At 36.9% G+C, this 22,482-nt stretch overlaps 1 protein-coding gene across 3 annotated transcripts in view; it reads right to left on the bottom strand.

Annotated features, from left to right (window-relative positions):
* Nucleotides 1-764: 764 nt before the first annotated feature.
* Nucleotides 765-22,482, bottom strand: part of LOC122259688 (uncharacterized) — a 28,320-nt gene continuing 6,602 nt past the window's right edge. For 2 of the 3 annotated variants that reach the window (XM_043026610.2, XM_043026608.2), the window contains exons 2-20: nt 20,864-21,395; nt 20,272-20,424; nt 19,917-20,056; nt 19,069-19,146; nt 17,992-18,843; nt 17,541-17,631; nt 17,273-17,411; nt 15,696-15,939; nt 13,950-14,173; nt 13,511-13,707; nt 13,116-13,371; nt 11,300-11,513; nt 7,553-7,737; nt 6,113-6,206; nt 4,992-5,139; nt 4,760-4,878; nt 3,616-3,763; nt 3,312-3,485; nt 765-1,446 (exon numbers count right to left, since the gene is read on the bottom strand). In XM_043026610.2, coding sequence (XP_042882544.2) covers nt 1,183-1,446; nt 3,312-3,485; nt 3,616-3,763; nt 4,760-4,878; nt 4,992-5,139; nt 6,113-6,206; nt 7,553-7,737; nt 11,300-11,513; nt 13,116-13,371; nt 13,511-13,707; nt 13,950-14,173; nt 15,696-15,939; nt 17,273-17,411; nt 17,541-17,631; nt 17,992-18,843; nt 19,069-19,146; nt 19,917-20,056; nt 20,272-20,424; nt 20,864-21,370 — 4,227 coding nt within the window. In that variant the 5' untranslated portion in view covers nt 21,371-21,395 and the 3' untranslated portion in view covers nt 765-1,182. The remainder of the gene's footprint in view (nt 1,447-3,311; nt 3,486-3,615; nt 3,764-4,759; nt 4,879-4,991; nt 5,140-6,112; nt 6,207-7,552; nt 7,738-11,299; nt 11,514-13,115; nt 13,372-13,510; nt 13,708-13,949; nt 14,174-15,695; nt 15,940-17,272; nt 17,412-17,540; nt 17,632-17,991; nt 18,844-19,068; nt 19,147-19,916; nt 20,057-20,271; nt 20,425-20,863; nt 21,396-22,482) is intronic. The other variant, XM_043026609.2, reaches the window with a different exon arrangement.

Raw genomic sequence — 22,482 nt, 5'->3', positions numbered from 1 at the left:
TAACTAGTTTTACAATGAAATAATGAAAGAGTTTGAAAGGTCACGATATGTAACGTGAATCTGCCTTGCTCTGAAATGAAACCCATCTGAGGACTGGGCAAGCAAATCTATTCCCATCTGCAATGGGTTAACCCATTGGAGCCGGTTGACGTGATGACACGTATTGTGGTTTTTGCGTCAGACGCTCGGGATGAGCTATGAGGGCAAGCCGCGTGGTCGGTCTGAGCGAGCGGGCAGCCCAGGCTTGCGGCTTGTGCGTCTGAGAATCTCGAGGCGTTAGGCTTATGCGTTCAAGAACCCCGGTATTGCGACCGCGCAAAGCCGGGGTTTGAATGGGTTAAGATGCTCAACCCAGGCTGAACATCTTATGATGTGGCCAGATTCATAAAATCAATAAAATGGAAGTACTAATTACTGCAGTTACTATGTAATTGTCTCCAAAACTACTTGTGGTAATGCTTAGTGACAACAATGGTGGTATTATCTGGAAGTACTTTCTATCTATTAGTACTATTTATCTTAGACAAGTAGCACTTGAGGTACTGCCAATATTTTTGGAGCTATTTTCCTAGTGAGTGCAATAATCTGTGTATGCAGTTGCATGGGTAGTAAATTCAAAATTCTAAAAGCACTGGGTGTACTTCCTAACCAATTCTTATCAATACTCATAGTTTCTTCCTTATTTTCTAGGGCATTTCATTTAGTGATATGAGCAAGAGCTAACTTAACTTATGAATACATAAGGTTCAACTAAACCACAGATATATATATATAAAGGGTGTATTTTTAATGTACCAGATTAAACAAATATGAATCATGAGCTTTGGCAACTGGTATCAATCTATTAAAACATTGCACAAAATAAATAATCTTATTTTAATATGCTATATACACACACACAAATTGACAATATACACACATACAAACACGCACACACACACATAAAATTAGAAAGTAAAGAAATATTACTTTTTGTAACTAAACCACTCTTTTGTAGGACTATAACCATGCTAAAAAATGTAGAACTTTGTGAAAATGAGGAATTAAAAATTTATTTTGATAATATAATACATGATGAAAATATGGAAAGTATAACAAAAGAACTTTTAATTTTATGATGTATATAAATTCCTGAAAATATAATTCTCCTAATACTGCCTTATTCTTCTATCCAAGTCATCCTTAAAAATGCTTAAATATACTTGACGATTGTTTTGTTTCATCCATATTGAAGAAACTGCGATCTAATCTTGTTTTTTTGGCAGCAGGCAAGCTTGAGCTTCTCTTCATCTTGGCACTTTCTTTTTTCTGGACCTCTTCTGCTGACAACTGCTGGAAGACAAAGTTTCCTGCTTGCTTGGCTCCTCCTACAACGCTTCCTTTGTCTTTTGTGAGCTCAGCGATACGCGCTAAAGTATTCTTATCTCTTGAGAGGAATGAACCACGCTGTGACAAGGGAAAACAAGAATGCTATTAATAAACTGTACTATTAACCCATTCACGACAGGGGCATTCCAGCCTTGCATGTCACAATGCCGGGGCTCTCGAACGCATAGGCCTAAATCAGTTAAATAAACGACGCTGTATGGCGTCACCCAGCGAACGGGCCTTGAATGTGCGGTACCGTAGTGTACCACCCGTCCAGAGAGGGTTAACCCAATGAAAACGGTGTGACACACCATTGTGCCTGATGACGGGGCGACACACCAGTGTGACGTCCCCAAGGCAATATTACTTAGGCCCGGCGTAGGGGACTGCCAGTTCTTACTGGGCCCATCGGGATTGGGTTAATCTGTTAGGTTAATCTTTCAGAGCTTAGAAGAAGAAATCAAGATACAACTTTCCCCACCATTAAACTTCACATCGTATTTGTATATATGAAACACTTTTTTATTAGTAAGGTCTCTAAAGCCTGCATACTATATATCCCAAGTGAAATTATTTGGCCAACTCTAAACTGTGGTACCAATTCCAACAAATCACCATTGATATACAAATAAAAGGTAATTGGTAAAAGGAAAGGAAATTATAAGAACAAGGGGGAGGGGTTAACAGTACTGATCTACCCAAACAAATAAGTAACCCTATTCATAGCAGTGACAACCAAATTATATGCTACAATTAATTGTTGGGACTAGAATTGGAGGAACTGGACCTTGTACTCTCTTATCATCAAGTCTAGAAATGTGCAATACCTCTGCTTGTGTGACAGACTGCCTCCACAATATAGATAATTGGCATGTGAATGCAAGTCTTTGAAATGATGACATTCTATCCCATCATGAAGTTCTGTTTGCATACAAACACTGTAGTTTCAATTGTATATACAAATCTCTTTTGACATATCTATTTATTTATCAATCTATCTATATATATATTGCAGCATTTGCCTAATGCTGCTCTGGTTGGCAAGATAGGAAGCACGTGAAGCTTCTTGTTGAGTGATTTCTCAAAGCACAAGGTCATGCTGAGCCTCTAAGAGAGATTACTCTATTCTACAGGGTGATTTTTTTTTTTTTTTTTTTTTTTTTTTTGATTAGTCAAGAAAAATGAGTATATGCAAATGCAACTACAGTGTGTATCTACACACATAACTATACAGAACATGTATACATGGGGAGAATACATAAAGTGAGTGGACATCTGTTGTGAGGGGAAATATTCAGTGATGTGATATCACATCATCCGGTGTGAATGGGTTGAAATAGGGTGGGTGAAAATTGCTCAGCAAGGTTCAGTACGACATTTTGCATCCACATACCTTAAATTTCTTGTACATATAGGAGATGAAATGGAGAAGAGAACTAGAAGAAAAGAAGAGAAGAAAAAAATGAGAAGAAAAGGGGAAGGAGAATTAACCCACACAGGACGGGTGGTACAGCATGTGTATCGCGCATTCAAAAGCCCAGTTGCCGGGCGGCACAGTATTGTGCCGGCCATTCAATTGATTTAGGCCTAATAATTCGAACGCCCCGGCATTTGGACATTCAAGGCTAGAATTCCCCCGTCGGGAATGGGTTAAAACAGAAGAAGAAAAGAGACAAGAAAAAGAAATAGATGAATTAGAAAGAGGAGGAGGGGAAAGAAAAGGAAGAGAATGAGAATGAGAATGAGAATGAGGAGGAGGAGAAATGAAAAAGAAGAAAAGGAGAAGAAAGGAAGATGAGAAGAACAGAAGAAAAGAAATAGAGAAGGGATGAAAACCAGCAGGCATCAACTCTAATAATCAGATGATCACTTCAGCACAACAACTAATAAGTTGTACAATCACAAGGAAAAAAATCTAAACAGAAACAGTTGCAGCATCTCACCTTGGATGGCATGCAGAAAGGATTCACTGCAGGCTTTTTAACAGGGGCTGGTGCTGGGGCTGGATTGGCTGTCTTCAATGGCTCTCTCTTGGATGCTGTATCACTACTGGAAACTGTTCTCATTAGTGGACGAGAACCAATCTTGAACATGTCTGTCTCCAAGTTGTCTCCTTCCTGAAAAATAAATAAATAAATAAATAAATAAATAAAATAAGTAGACTTTCAAGAAATAAACATTGGGGCTAAGCTGAATTATAAACTTTTTTTCTATGTGAATATAAAAAAGTTGATTCAATTTTAATACCTTTGCTTTTTGTTCCTGTAAGAACTTTTCTCTTTCGTATCTCTGTTTCCTCCATTCTGCATCTTCCACTTCATCTTCTCCTATATTTTGTTCATCATCTGATTCTACTTTCCTTTCATTTTCATCATTGTCATCAATATTCTTCCACCTGTAGAGAAAATCAGCAATATAATTTCATTATGGAAGTACAAGAGGAAAAGGGAGAATCTTTTCAAATAGGAAAGATTCACATTCTATGGTTTTGCTGTGTAACAAAAAGGACAGAATTTTGTTTTTATCCAGCATAGATATGGCAGAAAAGACTTGCTTTATATTTGGCAAGGAGGGCAAATTGAACTATTACACAAGGCTTTAATTCCTAAAAATTGCACTTTGTGTCCATGAACGGGCTTGTGTTTTAGATTAGACGGTCAGTCAGCAACCTTCCCTGTGCTTGCTCATCTATACTGACTTGAGATAAACAATAAAGAGCAACAAAGAAATAAAGGCCAATGCACTTGTGACATTTATTACAGCCTTTCTTTTCATAGAGAAAGATAGAATTATATCAAGATTAAGTTGCATATATTGGAATTAGATATGACACCCATGTTTGAAAAAATTACAAAAATGAGCAACTATTGTATCATTAGTAATGAATGGGATGACTATTGTAATTTTCCACCTAAATTTGAATATATTTTTATACATAAAAATGCTATATGAAAAAAAAATGAATCTCCACATATTTTTAACAATGTTTATTATGAAATACTGAATATTGTGTATGATTCCCACTGAAATTTAAAAAGTGCATTTAGGACGGTAAGTTTAAAATAATCTCCCTTACACCACAAAACAAACACAAACACACACAAAATCAAAATTCTAAAATTCAGATTATTAAGCTGTGCATGAGAATCTCTTCATATACATGTTCAGTGTATATGAAGTTTACATAGAAAACAAATGAAATAGGAAAAGATGCTTTCATACAGAAAGATTGAAACTAATCTAAAATAATGCAAATCAACTGCATCAAATTATGTAATATAAATAAGTTAAGAGAGGGGGGTGACACAGTCATGAAGTTCACATAAAACTTTCAACATTATAAAAAGAAAAGAGAAAAACCTTCACAAAACTGTGTTATTTGATGTCTCACCTAAATTGTCTTTGACGTCCTTCACCGTGCATCTCGCCATCTTCTAAGTACATTTCTTGTAGTAACCGCAACTCACGTTTATCCGAGTCTATCAGAGTTTTTAAATGTGCACGGCCAACCTAAAGAATAAAGCATAGCCCTCATCATGTGCTTATCTAGGATTGTGAATAAAAATGACAAAAGGTTAATCTTCCAATATATGGCCAATACTAAAGTGGTATGAATTTCTAACCTGATTTCTAAGGTCATTCTCATCAAACTGTTCCTGATCACCCTCCTCCTCTTCCATAAAGTCGTGTCCTCCTTCATATTCGTCTCCCGAGTCTTCCTCAGATCCAGAGAGCTCAGCCTCATTCTCCAGGAAGTCAGCTCGGATTCCTCTGTTGTAGCAAATGCATGATGAGAGAGAAAAATAAATGTATATCAATAAAAAGCTGTAATTAAGAAAATACATGAGTACTTCGAAGAAGAATAAGAAAGAAAAAAGGGACATTAAATCACTGTTTAATTATTCATGTTAAAGAAAGTAAGAAAGCAAGAAAGAAGATAAGAAAAACATAATACACATATAACAAAAAAATATTATAAATACTTTTCTACATATAAGGAATGTATTTTCAACTGTAAATTTTAAGAATTCATGAATAGGAGTGTGAGAAAAATAACAAGCACAAGAATAAAATTCAGCTACACTTTATAAATTCTTTCTGGCTATGCAAAATCAACACCAAAAAACACATCTTTGACATATCTATTTCATATGTCAACTAATGATAGTGACTATTACCCTCCCTAATGAATACAAAAGTAAACAGGTAAATATGACATAGCCACAATGCAGACTTCCTATTCAGACGAGTAAAACCAAAATGGAAAGTCAAAGGCAAGTGGGTAGACAAACAAGAGTTTGATCAGGTATAGCCCTTGTTCCCACAAACTGTCTATCCACAATACTCTTGTCTAAATGTACTTTGACTTTCCAGTTTGGTTTTACTTGTCTGAAAAAAAAAGGGCAAACTTCAAAACGTTACGTTGTCCTTTACATTCTTATTAACCCATTGGAGTCGGTTGACGTGATGACACATTTTGAGGTTTTTGCTTCAGATGCACGAGACGGGATATTAGCGCAAGTCCGGCGCTCAAGTTGAGTGAGCGGGCAGCCCAGGCTCGTGGCTTGTGCATCCGAGAATCTCAAGGCGTTAGGCTTATGCGTTCGAGAACCCCGGTATTGCGACCTTGCAAAGCCGGAACGGCCCCGGCGTGAATGGGTTAATGCTCCCCAATATCTTACTTATAAAAGAACAGCTTAAAATCCAAAAGCTAATGTAAAAACAAATGTATAACATAACATACCCTTTTCTCTTATCTTTGAACCCTGTGAATGTTGTACGTGGTATCTCATTTTCTTCATCGTCATATTCAACTGGTCCCTGTGCATCCTCATCATCTGCAAGACATTTAGTTATTTAAAACCTCTAAGCACAAACTGTTACATCAATGGTTTCAATTAGGCCATATCTGACAATGTGAATTTGACTGCATGCAAGCTGTCAAAAACTGGTGGTGGCTGCATCTTTTATGACATGAATGCAATATAGTGGGTATGAACCCATAAATCTGGAACCGTCTGGCAAGTCCTGTCACACTCATCCTATCTGACCCGGTTTCTAACTTCAATGATGTAAGGCAGGTTTTCTGCTTCCTATTTTGGTGTGAATGAAATGTAATGACAGAAATTATGGCACTTTTTACACTTGTTTTATTGATAAGTATCCAATACTTTACATAAATATTCACAGTTGGATGTGAAACAACTACCTGGAATACCACATAAATTGTGAAAGATAGAGAGAAGTCTCCCTAGACAAACCATCCCTCTAAGGCTTAAGGTGGGAGTGGGCATAAAAGTTTTTAATAAATATGTTATTCTTTATCATCCCTCTAGATAAAGTTCATAATCAGGTCTACATTTACAATATTTGGAGACCAAGCTTTAGAAGGCTGAATATATGAAATAACTGACAATAAACATCAGTCAAGGATGATAAAATACCTATAGCATCAACTTTGCACAATACACTGTTTTTTGCTAATTTAAAGAAATATAAATGTTTATTCTGCATAAAAAGGTGAAACTTACTGTTAATAGCCATATTCATAAGATGCATGAAAAAAAAAAAAAAAAAAAAAAAAAAAAAAAAAAAAAAAAATATATATATAAAAAAAATATATATATATATATATATATATATATATATATATATATATATATAAAAAATAATAAAGTATATGCCAAGAGCAGTCAAACAAGTGCAAAACCTGATATCTGGATATCTGATTGAAGCTGTTTACAACTGGAGGGCTACTATTTATCAGCACTTTACACTTAATACATTTATGTTAACTATTTATCAGAAATCAAAACTATTAACACACTAACATCTGAATATTGTGGTGTGTACTGGAAAAAAGTTGTTCCTTACTTTTAAGAGAGAAGTAAAGATAACAGCAAATGTACTTTATATTGTTTTAATTTTGAAAGAAAATGGACATAGTAAAATCACAGCTGTTAACACATATATTAACCCACTTACGACGGGGGCATTCCAGCCTTGAATGTCCCAATGCCGGGGCGTTCGAATTATTAGGCCTAAATCAATTGAATGGCTGGCACAATACTGTGCCGCCCGGCCACTGGGCTTTTGAATGCGCGGTACAGTACTGTACCACCCGTCCAGAGAGGGTTAAAAAAAAGAAAAAAGTTCCTACTTCTCTCTAATTATCATTACTTACCAGAGAAAGCTATGATACGCTTCCTTTTTTTAATTTTCTTCCTTTTTTCTGCTCCTTCCTCATCTGATGAGTATACTACCATTTCAGGTACTGGTGAGGATGTTCTATCATCGTCAAAGTGCAACTTTGACTCTTCATCTTCTGTTGATTCCTTTTCATCACCTGCAGATTTCTTTATGCTTTGCCTGTCAAGAAAGAAAGGTCATATGATCACATCCTGTAGGATTTCTTATATTTTTCCTTATTGCTAACGTACTTAACATATTTTTATGAGAAAATGTGACCCATGTCCTATAGAATTCACTTTGGATCCTAAAAGACTATTATCACCTAAAGTCCTATCCATCACAATTGTGAAAGAACCTGGTCTGGTGCATCAGCAAAATATGTGGTAAGCCTGTCAGAAATTGGTGGAATTTTTTCCCGTATGGAGTGTATCCCAATATTTCTAGTACTGTTTTGGCAAGTTTTCTCCGGCTAAACCACTATAACAGCTCAATATCACCATGCCCCTTGGGCTCTCCTCTCCCTTTGCCAATCATCAGATAGTCATGTTCCATGTGTGTTATTTTGTTTTTCTTTCTGGTAAATGAAATGCAGTAAGTGTGAATAGTAATTCTGGTGAATGAAATGCAGTAAGTGTGAGTAGTAATTCTGGTGAATGAAATGCAGTAAGTGTGAATAGTAATTCTGGTGAATGAAATGCAGTAAGTGTGAATAGTAATTTTGGTGAATGAAATGCAGTAAGTATGAATAGTAATTTTGGTGCTGTTTGGCATATTTCATTCAAGCAAGTAATTCTCTTATCCATCCTTTATCTCACCCATACCTCTTCATCACACATACTCTTACATAACATACGGTACAGTTGCCTTATGGTATATCATTTTCTTATAACTATCAATATATCTAAATAAATATTTTATTGTGTTTTATGACAAAAATGGTATTTATTATTTCATATGTTTTATTTGCATTTCCTCCAGCCACACCCATTATATCAGCCCTATCTTCCCATGCCTCTATCAGGCCCTCCTCTCCCACATCCTCAGTTTTATGTTGCCTCATGGTATGTTAATGTCTTTTTACTATTCATACATAGTATTTGTGGAAAATTTGCATGTTTTATGCACTGGTATTTCATTGGCATGGAAGTTTATTCCCATTTTCCTGCTTATTTGAGGGGCAGCAGCAATAATTTTTTCAACTTTTTGATGCTTTACAGTGCTGTCTGTGCTTAACCCGTTAACGACGGGTGACTAGATATCACGTCTAGTGGTTTTTGGGCCACACGCCGGGGACACATTATTTTGTCCAGCCCGGCGTGCGGCCAGTGCGGCCGAGAATCCCGACGCGTTAGGCTTATGCGTTCAAGAGTCCCGGAATTTTGGTCTTTTTAAGCCGGATTGGTCCCGTTGGGAATGGGTTAATATCTGTCAATGACATACATTTTCTGCTGTGTATTTTCAAGGTACTGAAATGCCAACGACCAAAAACTTGGCCTTGGTGAAACTTAAAAAATTCATAAGCTAAATGCAGCCGGAAGATTTACGTTTTTTAACCCATTCGCGCCAGTTGATGTGCTGACACGTGGTCGAAAAAAGCCCCGGACCCGGGTGACGTCCTAGCACGGGCTACATTTTCGGCCCGAGCGCCGGGAGGCCAGTAGGGACGTGCTGAAACGTCCGCATTAGAATGATAGATTATTCTTAGTACAATTCGATTTTCATAATTGATTTGTCTTTGCTACTTTAGTTTATCCTTCTAAATAGTAAAAAATGAGATATAACGTAATATGAATGACGTCACAGGTATATATGTAATATTGATGACGTTATGGTGATTTCTGTTTTTGATTTCTTGAATAAGATGAATCGAAAGACTATCGTAAAATCAATTGTAATTGGCCGAGGAATAAAAAAAGAAAGAAAAAAATTAAAATTATATAACATCTTTTTGTTGCCCCACTAAAAGAAAATGACACTTGAAAAAACATTGCTGTTACATGCATTCACTTGTATGCACATGTATGGTTGTTCATATTCTCTTTCTTTTCTTTTAGGAAGAAAAAAAAAAAACTATGTTTGTTACCTCACTAGAAGAATGCTTCCATTTCCCATTGGTATTACAACATAGGAGTTAAGAATATGGAAAAAGTTCAATAGCATAACACTAAAAAAACAGTGCTGTAACATCTTTTTCGACTGATATACCTCCTCTGAACATAGCACTACTTTCTACACATCTCTACACTTTAGACGCAATCACGCAAACCATAAGGATAGGGTGGGTGAAAAACGCTCTGCGAGCATCAGCGCGACCTCGCGCAACGGGAAAACACCCCGGGACGACCGGTTGTGCGCTTTTAATCTTCCCGGCATGATCGGGAGTAGGCGAAATTCCGCCCCGGCGTGAATGGGTTAACCCATTCCAACTAGATGACATGATACCATGTCATGGGAATATTTTGCTTCCACCAGATGACATCCTATCATGACATGATCTCTCCCTTTTAACCCATTCGCGCCGGATGATGTGCTGACATATTTTGTGGTTTTTGCGTCAGACGCTGGCGACAAGATATTTGGTCAAGAGCTGAGCAGACAGCCCAGGCTCGCGGCTATTGCACCCGAGAATCCCAAGGCATTTGGCTTATGCATTCGAAAACCCCAGCATTCTGACCATTCAGAGCCGGAATCGCCCCGGCGTGAATGGGTTAATGCACGTTACATAGTTATGTATGCATATGCTCACTGGAATTCCGTTTGGTAAACACATTTTTCTTCACTAGTGAAAATAATGTAAACAAATACAAAACCTCCTCTTTACCACCCTGTTGAATTGGTATATATTATGTAATTTATAACTTATGAAGGCTATCTATACAAGAGGATATCTTTTTCTATATAAAATAGCACTAGTTACTTTCTATACGTTAATCTAGCAACAGGACTTAAAAATTATTTGTTTAAAATTATAAATTTGCTCTTATCCTTGTTGGAGTAAATAGAGAAATTTAGAAAATGTGAGATTACATACTTCTGGACATTGCAAATGTCTTGTGGATAAAAACCATTTTGGCATTATAATCTCGGCAGCTTGTATGCTTCTTTACAATAAAAATATACAGCAATAGAACCTAATGATGAAATTTATAATCCGACCTACCAAAACAGGTAGATATTATCAAATTCTAGTAAGTAAAGGCATTGTGGTCTTTAGGGGTTAACCCATTCGCGCCGGATGACGTGCTGACACGTTTCGTGGTTTTTGCATAAGACGCCGGTGAAGAGATATCTGGGAAAGGTCAACGCTCGGGGTGAGCGAGCACGCAGCCCAGGCTTGAGGCATTAGGCTTATGCGTTCGAAAACCCCGGCATTACGACCATACAAAGCTGGAATCGCCCCAGCGTGAATGGGTTAATGATGATGGTGATGATAATGATGATAATAATAATATAAATAAAATAGAAAAGGGGAATTTTTTTTTTTCTAGAAGGATGAAGATAGGAAAATTGCTATGAATCTGTGAGAGAGCACAACTAAGTTAGCCATATTCTTCTTCAGTCTTTAATATCTCAATCTATAAATCACAACACTGAAAGATTAAAACAAAATAGCTGTCTACCAAAATATTTCTTTGAAAGGGTAAACTACAATTTTCACTGTAGAGTTTAATTAACTAATAGCATTGAATTAAAAATAGCTTATGCAATCAACATTGTTTTCCATATAAGGAGAACTCACATGGTGAATTTTCCGGTGCACAGGCCAAGTAGCTCATCTTCATCGTCCTCATTTTTTTTGTCTTGGGATTCAGAGAGTGAAGCAAAGGCATTGGGAGTGTCTTTATCTTGCATACCAAAGGTGCCTGAGCACAAGCCCATGAGGCTGTTTATGTCTTGTGTTGGGGCAAACTCCTCTTCACATAACTGGTCTACCTTTGATGATGCTTCCTTACCTGCAATGGAATGGTTTTAATATATGCTGGTCAATTGCTTTTGAAAAATGATGTAGTCTAATATTGCTTGTACCTAAGATAGTAGTGAGATGTATGGAAAAATTGAGAGTAAGCAGTAATGAGTAATTAAAATGTTAGATATATATAGTATACAATATTCTTATGGATGGATTCCTCTCATCCTCTAGTAATCAACATGAAAAAAACAACACTCCAAAGTCTGAGCCCTGATAATAGAGGAGGGGGATGAAGTATAACAGTGAAATTACAGGGTAAAATATTTAAAAAAATTAATGATACGTATAATCATCTATTCCCCTGCAACCCTTCATAAAGAGAGACTCCAATAACTGCCCTGAAAGACAAACAACATCCAAGTATACAGGGCAGGATCGTGGTAGGGCTAATAAGGCTGAAAGCTATGGTATGATGTAATTTGGAATGAATACAGCACCTATGCACACTACTATTGCTCATTTTGCCACAAGGTTAACCTCAGGTCATAAGGACATGTTGACACATCATATACCCAAAGTACATTCAAGAGACACAGCAACAAATACCTATGCGGTGATAGGAACGCAAACAAAAGAAATCAGTTATAAAAGAAAGGAAAGAAAAGAAAAGAAAAAGAAAAAGACAACATAGAAAAAGAACGGGAGGAAAACAGGGAACATGTTCCATGGTCTTGTCTTAAAACTATATGTACAGATATATTGATACTGTCAATATCATATGACCCATTCGCTCTGGATGACGTGCTGACACGTTTCATGGTTTTTGGGTCAGACGCCGGCAACGAGATATTTGGTTATGGCAAGCGCTCGGGGTAAGCAAGCAGACAGCCCAGGCTCGAGGCTAGTGCACCCGAGAATCCCGAGGCGTTAGGCTTATGCATTTGAAAACCCCGGCATTCCAACCACTCAGAGCCAGAACAGCCCCGGCGTGAATAGGTTAATTTAATTTTGACAAAATCATTAATAGCAATTAATTGGAAACTTATTCTTTTAGAAGCAAATATAAATATAAACATGAATGGTAATAGAATGTGAGGTAAAATCCTGACTCTGTTATTCCTAGCTCTATTGAACATTAGTGTTTTTCCTGGGTATAAAGATTCATGATACAAGTGATCAAAAAAACAGTAATAGATACATGGCCAGCTGTATGTGTACTAGTTAGATTTATGTTGTTGTATACACTAAACTGGAATTATGATTTTACAAAGCATTATTGAAATAACAACATGAATGTATCTTGTTAACCTATCGGTTGCGGTTTTAATAAAGTATGTTTACAGTCGGATGGCGGGTTTACATTGTCTGGCACACTGCCATCCGCGTCAACAACTGACTCTGCCTTGGCAGCAAATCATGCCATCTGCTGTCAATGGATTAATGGGGGACTGGTAAGGCACTAGTGGTTACAAAGCCTCCTATATTTCCATTATAATTGTTTTTTTTCTTTTCTTTGGCAGCTGATAGGTAGTGAATTTATTTCTTCTTCCTCATGTTTTTGGCAAAATGCAAAGATAATGATTTCCTTAACACAAAGCAATTATAATATTATCATCAAACTGTTTCAAAGTTCACAGGATCCTACCTGTAAACTGTCCTGAACAAAGACCAATCAGTTCGTCTCCATCTTGGGAACCCTGTATGCCTGTGAAGTCCAATTTCAGCTTAGCCATTGGGTTAACTTCCTTGCGTGTTTCTTGAGGGCCGAACTGGGAGTCTTCTATAGGGGTAAGGTGAAGACTTGGACCTTCAGCAGAGGGAGAGCCAGGAGCACTCTGAGGTGCTGATGACATAAAGAGGTCCTGAGAGTTTTCTATGGGAAGGCTTAAATCACGATCTCGCTGTAACAGTCAAGGTTTTGAATTATTAGTGATAATAAATAGAGATCTGTGAAGAAGATGCACAAAGGAACAGTATTAATACAAAAAACTTTCAACAGTCAGGAATTCAACATACAATTTGGAAATGTGCTCTACCTACCCCTACACTGCTGAAACTGCCTGATTTAGTTTTTGTTAATGGAGTAAGGAAAGTAGTTTCACTATCGTTCTCATTGTGGATGCCTTCTCCACTGCGCCGTAACCCACCACCTGGCTGATGGCCAGGGATGACAGATCCAAATAGTTCAAAGCTTGAATCCATGGATGTAATACTTACATCCTTGTCAACTGCTTCTACTACAATGAAAGATAATAATACTCAGTAACTATAAAAATATTATAATTCCATAATATCAATATATATGTAATTCTTCAAATGAACCATAATAAGATTTTTTTAACCCATTAACGCCGGGTGACAAGATATCACGCCGTGCTGTGCTACACGATAAGGTACATAGCGCTTGGCCACGGCCCGAATGTGCAAATAACAAAAAATCTTTCCTCTTTCACATATTGCAGATAAGTAAAGTACTCACTTTTCTTAGATTGTGAGGCAAAGAGGTCCTCTGTGTTTGTACGCATCAAGCCTTCCCTGAGTGATTTGGACTTTGTAGGAACATTAACATCCTGTGACTCTTCCCACTGCAACTTCAAATGGTCTCCATCATCATTTTCATCCTCTTCCTCATCCATGATTATCCTCCTGCGAGTGCTGGGTAGTTCTACAGTATCATTACTGTCATCGTCCTCTGCTGCTTGACTACAGGAGGGAAAGATGTAAGGCATTACTTCCAGTGCCTCCACACAAGTAACATTTAAAAAAATGTTAAATATAAGTCTGTTCAAGAGATACAAATTAATCAATCAATTACATTCAATAATTAAAAAAAATAATATACAATAATCATAGGCATATCAATAGCCAAAATTTATGAAAATGACAAAAAAATAAAAATAAAATAAAAACAATGTTCAAATGTAAATAAATAATGAGAATAATCTTAATGTATCTACATTTCCCTTAATATTTTAAGATATATCTTAAACTGAACAATTTAAATGAAAGGGGCTAACACTTATGAAAAATACCATTCCAATACAACCAAAGCTTCCCTCTGTCTTGCCCCTCTGTTAAACCCCCAAAATAATTCACTTTTCAGATATCTCCACGTTATTTTCTTAACCCATTTGCGCCGGATGATGTGCTATCATGTCATGGGAATATTTTGCTCCTGCGAGATGACGTCCTATTGTGTCATGATCTCTCCCTCTAAATACACGCTTTACATAGTTACATAAGTATATATTCATTGCACATGCACTTCTATGGACACAATGTTCTTGACTTCTCAAAAAAAAAAAAAAACTGCCTCTCACCAACCCGTAAAATCGGTTAAATAACTGCCGCGGTGTGAATGGGTACAGTAATTCATGCCTCAGTTCTTTTCTTCAATGTTCCTACTAATTTTCGATCACAATTGTTTTAACCCACTGCAGATGGGTGTCATGACATACATGATGTTGGGGGAGGCTGAATCACTGTAGTACAAGTAATAACTTGTGATTGATGATAACAATTGCAATCATAATTACTATAATTGCCATAATATCAAGCTAAGTTTAACCTAAAATCCAAAACCTAGATGGCACCACTTTCTCTTAGCACCAGCAGGAGAGAGAGCCTTGAGTGGCAACCATCCACAGTCTCTAGCAAGTCCTATCTTTAGGGAGCAATGGCACATAGCAAGATGCCGACCACATGGGTGGTTATATTTTTCATATTCATTTGTGATACTACATGGATACGAAAAAATGAAGTTGCTTTTTGTCCTCCTATAAAATAGCAATACTTCTATTAACCTAAGTATCAAGAGAATAATTAGCTAATATGGACCCTATACTACAATTATAATCAACTGCAACATTGACTAAACACAAAAAATGTTGACCACAAATGTGAGTGACTGGAAGAGTGGGAAAAGTCAAGGTATGTTGTGCGCAGCTACCTCACTCTGAAATAAAATCCATCCTGGACACTGGGCAAGCAATTCTATTCCAGCCTGCAATGAGCTAACATGAAAAATGAATTCTCATTTCTGGTTCTGGTCTAACGTAGGAATACAGCTATTCTTTTATATCTTTATCCTCCCTTTGCTGAGATAAATTGTAGGCTTAATGACATGTGGCAATTCCATTTGTAACTTTCCTCTTTCAAACCAATCATCAAAGAAAAGCAACATTTCTATAAATGGATATCCTAAAATCACTAGACTTCTACCTACTTTGCTCCATCGTCATCAACCTCTTCATCATCATCCTCATTCGCACTAGCTTCATCATCCTCTTGCATTTCCCCATCTTCATCTTCGTCTTCGGCCTCTTCATCCAGATACTGGTTCTTTTTGCGCTTCTTATCCTTGATGATGATATCATTTTCCTCAGGCTCAGATTCTCCCTCACAGTCTGTGTCACTCTGATCAGTGAACTCCTTTTCCTCATCCAGGAAGTTTCCATCATCTTGGTAATCTTTTAATAAAGAAAAAATATTTTTTTAGAAGCTTCTGTATAATGATAAGGATAAGCCAGATTTGCGGAGCATATGCTACGCCGGGCTTGTATGCAGTGACGCGAGCCCGCCTGTGCCAGCGTGTGCTGACTCGTGAGAGAATGTGCCAACGAGTGTTGACTCGATCTGAGCTTGGTCCTTACCCAACACAGTGCCCAGCTACGTCAGTAACCTCCAGGTGACAGTGGAAGCTCACGAGCTTGGACGGGACTCGATCTGCCGACCACGGGGATGTGAAGTCGACACGCTACCAATGAGCTAACCAGACGGCTAGCTTCTGTATTTTGAATATGTTACTGAAAAATATACCATGTCCTCACTTATAACTATATCACTGCACAAATCAATGATTTTCAATGTGATATCATGTCAAGTAGTGGCAGCACTTGAAGGGGACATGATATTATGGCATGGATTTTGTATGGGTAACATACCAGTTGCTTGTGTGCATAATGAGTGGCTGTGGCTTGAGTGAATGGGATAATCACTGAACATATACTTCTATTTTTTTATGGAATGTTTTGAAAGAATAGGATCATTAAAACATGTGTTTAAAAGTTAAGAAACTAACCTTTTAATCAAAATCAAGGCTCCCATGATGAAAATATTCAATGCTATATCATATATGGCAGTTTATTTTCTACCCTCCCCTAAATTCCTGTGGCACTCGGGTTAAGTTCTGCTGATATACACTGCAATCTACAGAGGTTAAAATATTTTGCAAATAACTATGCAAATTTTGCCACTGATATTGGTTGATAATTTAAGCTTTTAGTATTTTCAGTAAAGATCATATCAACATTCCTATAATAAATACCTATATGCATACTGCAGAAGGACATGTCTTTCCCTAAACTTTAAAATGCCAAAAGTTGAAACAAATACTTAATCAGCTCCATTTTATTTGAAAAAAATGGATGACAGAAAACCCTGTGCCATGGCCTTCATGCCTTTAGGGAGCAAGTAAAAAGCCAACAAGATCACCTATACCTATGGACAAAGAGCCCAGCTCATCTGATTTCCTGTATAAATATCTACACAATGAATCATGGTAAATGGTTAAGTTCTATTTTTACTTGAAAAAAGAATTCTGTCTCCTTGCCTTTTGTATGTCTATTCATCTTTATTCATATTTTACTCAAACTCTATTACTAGGACCAAGATCACTAATTACTAATGGTGACTGTGACACCATAATTCTCTTGTGTCACATCAGCCATCCCAATATCAATACTTCTGGGTTCACTCAGGCATTTGCATTTGGAAGGTATGTCGACAGCATTCAATCCTTACCTTCTATGACTTGTTCTGACTCAATGAACTGACGTTCCTTTACCCTCCTTACTCTCTCACGTTCTCTCTGTTCCCTGATTTTTGCTTGGAGGGCAGTTTTAAGGGACACGTGACGAGCTCCTGGGACACTTTCTCTTGGCTAAAAAACAAGACATTTATGTTAAACATAAAACTATCTGTAATACTAGTGGACGATATTACTAAATGATTATATATTCCATTATTTTATTCATTCAATATGCAAAATGTTCAAATATGTAAAATTTACCATCTCATCCTCTTCAGCATCCAGATTCACAATGATATTGGACGATATAAGCTTTTCTGAGCCATCTTCACCCTTCTCCTTTGTTACAACACTAGAAGATACAGAAAATATAGATAGATGAAAGCTGTAGCACAAATATTAAGATTTCTACAGCCTTATGTCAAAAATATCTTTATGTCCATCTTGTTTACCTTAACTGCAGTTCTTTGCCCCTCAAATAGTAAAAATTCACAAAGAGATTTACATGTCAGTTTCTATGACCTTTAGGACTCCAGCACAGGCCAACAAACCTATGCCTGAGAGGATGGAGCTTCTAGGCCACCATGGTCATCTATCATTAAATAAGGAACCAGAGTATTGAAGCCATCGAAGCTTCAATTTGGTTATCAGAACCTGTTATATGATCACCTCATCTTTCAAACTGATTTTTCTTTACACTCTTACAACATACCTTAAATTCACTTGCTGCTTATCAACCGGTTTTCTTTTTGTGTTTGAGTGACGAACAAAACGATTCATCAACTCATTTAATCCTGGATTCTTTGGTGTCACAGTTGGTTCTTCATCCAGATCAATGAAGTCACAGTCCTTTCCAAAACTAAGCTTTGGAGTTGTACTTGTGATTTTGTTTAGGTCCAAGTCTGGTAACTTTGATGCAAGAAGATTCAGTTTAGGAGTTTCAATCTTCTTTTCATTCTTTGCCTCTGGGTTTTGTGGGCTTTTTAGGTCTGATGAAATTACTTCAGGAATGTCCTTTTCTTCTGTTGCAGCTTTGGGAAGATATTCCTCTTCTATTTCAAAAACATCCTGAGTGTTTCCTGAAGGTTTGTCAATACAATTCCCTATGTCTTCCTTTTCACCATGTGTGACATCTTCCATTACCACATCCTGATCAGGCTGAGAGTCCTCAGCAGAAGATGATGCCCCACTCTGAATACCAGAGTCATCCACAGTCTTCTTTGAGGACTCACCCAACACGCCTCCCACATCCTGGCAAGTTTCCATATCCACTTGCATTGAGGACTGGGACTTTTCCACATTGTCAGCTTTCCCTTCTTCCAGAGCTTCAACATTCTTAGATATGTCTGGAAGCTCTTCATTACTAACTGGAGGAGGAGGAAGCTGAGTTTCCATTTCCTTATCCATTTCTTCATCCTGGTCTGCCTGATCTTGATCTTTATTTTCCTCTGCCTGTTCTTGATCAGGATTGTTCCCTGGAGTCCAATCTCTGTCTTCTGGGTCTTCTTGATCTGAATCTGATTTGTAAAAGTCTTCAACTTCTTTCTTTTTTTCTTCTAGCATCCTGAAGGAAAAAAATGCATCGCTGTTCAAAATGTTCATAAGTAAAACATTTTGAAATATCAAGGAATCCCTTTCTAAAAATAATGAATTTGAGAAAGCACACTTTCTAATTCTAATGAAGTCACTATGAATGAGATAAAAATAACAAAACAAACATTTGACGTATGAAAAAATCATGTAATGAAATGCAAGAAATATATTCTAAAAATAAAAAAAAGGTTCTTACTTTAGTGCTGCCATATCACGCATACTCATCTTCAGGCTGCTGTGTTTGACACTCAGGACAGGAGCAACTTTTTTACGCCTGAAGAAAATTAAAAGAAACAATCAATCATCAGCACCACTTCAGTTTCCTTTACAGAAAGGTTTTTCTGCAAAATAGAGCATGACTTCAGAATACCCAAACTTGATATACAAATCAATTGAGAAGACTCTTCTGAATGAATATCAAAAGTTGAAAGCCATGCAATACATGAATCAAGGGATACATGTCTATCATTTAGCTAGGATTTGCTGGCAATTATACACAACAAACCCCATTAAAAATAAAAAACCTATTAACCTCACACACATGATTAACCTGATAAAAATAACTTTACATTTATATCAGATCTCTTTGCCATACTACAATAAGAGATCATCAAACCCTACTTCATCTTATGAAAAAATAAGAAAGAAAAAGAAATCAAATATAAGAGGAAATTAACCAAAACAGAACCATGTGGAGAGAGAGAATAATAATGTAGCAGTCAAAGAATAAATAAAATACTTATGTATTGAGGATAATCTGCATAAAATATGGGATCTACATACAAAGGGATGAATTGGTCTCCATGCTTCACTCCTGAAGGGGTAACTAAACCTGCAATACATATGCTCTGGCAAGATATGCCTCCCTAGCAATTAATCAACAGTAATGAAACCAACACTATCTTGACAATATATCTGGCCAAGCTTTGTTGGCCTTTATCAGAGTGATGCGTAGCTGTCACCTCATCATCCCTTGCTGCAGTCTTATTCTGGATAATTATCCCCAAAGTCAATATGTTACATATTTCATATCAATATGCTTACCTTTCAAGAAATTCTGCCAGAGTTCTCTGTTTGGGCCTATGATAAGGCAGAGATATCTGGGAATCTCGGACCATCCGTTGAGTTTCACTGTGGATATCCATAACTTCTTTTTGCTTCTCTTTCAGAGAGGGGCCTTTTTTCTAAAATAGTAAAAAAATTATCTAACACACACACAAACAACTTATACATTTCTCTAAAAGCATACATAAAAATAACTTTTTGATTTTCCCTGACTGTATCAACTTACACAGTTAAGTACACAGTTAATATCAGTTTAAACATAATTTGTAAATATACAGATTCAAAATATTGCAGTACTTAATTTTCTTCTGTACTCATCTTATATAATTTTTACCTTTTTTTTCTTGCTGGTGATAGCACTGCTATTATTCTCATCATCTGAATACTGTGGTCGCAGGGGAGAGAGGCTTCCTCCACCTTGTGTTTTAGGTTCATCTTCATCTGTCAGCTCAGCATCAAACAGATCACTGTTGTACTTATAAGGTTTCTGAAAATGATAATTTATTTTTATCAATTCTATTTAGGTTTAGTAAATATATTCATGTTATTTTCATAAAATCATTCAAAAGAATATAATATAGTTCTCGTGTGTTCTATAATTACTCTTAACCCATGAAGGATGTGCAGTCTTATCATCTGACGCAATAATTGACTAAAGAATCGCTTCTATTTACTCTAATCCACACAAAAAATTGAGTTGTATATGAAGCATCCTAACCTTTGAATGGAATTGTAATCCCATTGTGCTGTGAATATAGAATAATAATGTAATGGCACTTTCGCTGAATATTTTCAAGAAGTCATTTTAATGTAAATATATGAAAGCAAAAATTAACCTCTAGTCTAACAAATTTATTGACTCGCTACAACCCTCCTACCCCAGTTTCAGAACCCCTGATGTAGTCCCTAATATTGCCTTTTCTTACATTTTCTGGTGGTGGTTGCTCAGAGGAGTATCTTGTAAATATTTCAGAATCACTGTCATCACTCTCAGAGCCAATCCTTTGCACAATCCTCTTTGTTTTTGAGTTCTTGGATTTCTTGCTTAAATCTCCGTGTTTTTCCTCTTCTTCGTCGCTACTTAGGAAAGCTTTATTAACAGGTCGTGAAGGAAACGGATTAGAATCTTCATCATCTGAGAGAATCGCTTTCCTCCTCCTACCAGATGTGATTATGTTCTTTGCGTCAACATCACTGTCATCATCTGAGACAACTGTCATTGACTTTTTGTCTGCTTCGTCTTCCTCTACAGCCTTTCCTTCAACACCGTTATTTCCTTTGGAATCTGTTTCTGCCTCCTCTTGACTGACTGCAGTTGTATCAGGCTTGCCAGACATGAAAATCCCTTCATCCTCAGATGTGGTTGCAGCTTCAGTACCTTTGGCGCCTTGCAGGTCATCAATGGTAAGAGGATTGTCTTCTTCTGTCTCCATGGTTGCTGTCCAAGCAAACTCTATTCTGGAAGAAAAGAGTTCTTTTACTTTTAGAGAAAAGAGGAAGGTGTAATAATAATAATAATGTACATAACAGAAACTATAAAAAGGTACCTAAAAGGGTGAGAGGAGTACTCATATTTTATTTGTGTAAAATGCCTTCACTAGGCTCTTCTATACTGCTATTGGCATTCATTACATGGTACAACATGGGAAAACATTTCAACATATATATGTACATATATATCAAGAGAGTGTGTGTGTGTGTGTGTGTGTGTGTGTGTGTGTGTGTGTGTGTGTGTGTGTGTGTGTGTGTGTGTGTGTGTGTGTGTATATTTATGTATGTGTATATATATATATATATATATATATATATATATATATATATATATATATATATATATATATATATAAAAGAGATATGGAGTGTTTCTTGGCTAAAAGGCAACAGCTCCAGGTGTACACACAAATAAACAGTGCTTAACCCACTCACGACGGGGGCATTCTAGCCTTGAATGTCACAATGCCAGGGCTTTCGAACGCTTAGGCCTAAATCAATTAAATGGCTGGCACAATACTGTGCCGCCCGGCCACTGGGCTTTTGAATGAGCGGTACAGTACTGTACCACCCGTCCAGAGAGGGTTAAAAAATGAAGATATTTTGCACAAATCAAAACTGACTTTCGATTTTTATGGACTTTACGTTATTGTAGTATAGTTTCTATGGCACTGGCATTGTATATAATTTTTGTTAATGTGCTTGATTTAGCACAGGTCCTAGGCAATATATTAGTACTAGCCATGCAGACCTGTTATTAAGAAATATCATGCAATCATATCAGCTGCAACTTTATATTACACACACACACAAACATCTTGGGTCTAAATGCAGAATATATAAATTTTCACACAAATATCACTCCTCGGTCCTGAAATAACTTAGGCATCTGTGTAATAGTTAGGGGGCGGTGTCACTACAACCCCACTTATTGGGGGGCTGCCATGCCCCCTACCCACTGTCCAGAATTCAAAATCTCCTCCACACCCAACCAGCAAAAAAATGGAGCTCAGGCATGTCACACTTTCATTGCAGTTATCAGACACCTCTCCTG

Source organism: Penaeus japonicus, unplaced genomic scaffold, assembly GCF_977035675.1.
Source record: "Penaeus japonicus unplaced genomic scaffold, GWHDUDI00000001_assembly GWHDUDI00000024, whole genome shotgun sequence".
NCBI lineage: Eukaryota > Metazoa > Arthropoda > Malacostraca > Decapoda > Penaeidae > Penaeus > Penaeus japonicus.
The sequence above is the reverse complement of the archived record's forward strand: the minus strand, read 5'-3'. Positions and strand labels throughout refer to the sequence as shown.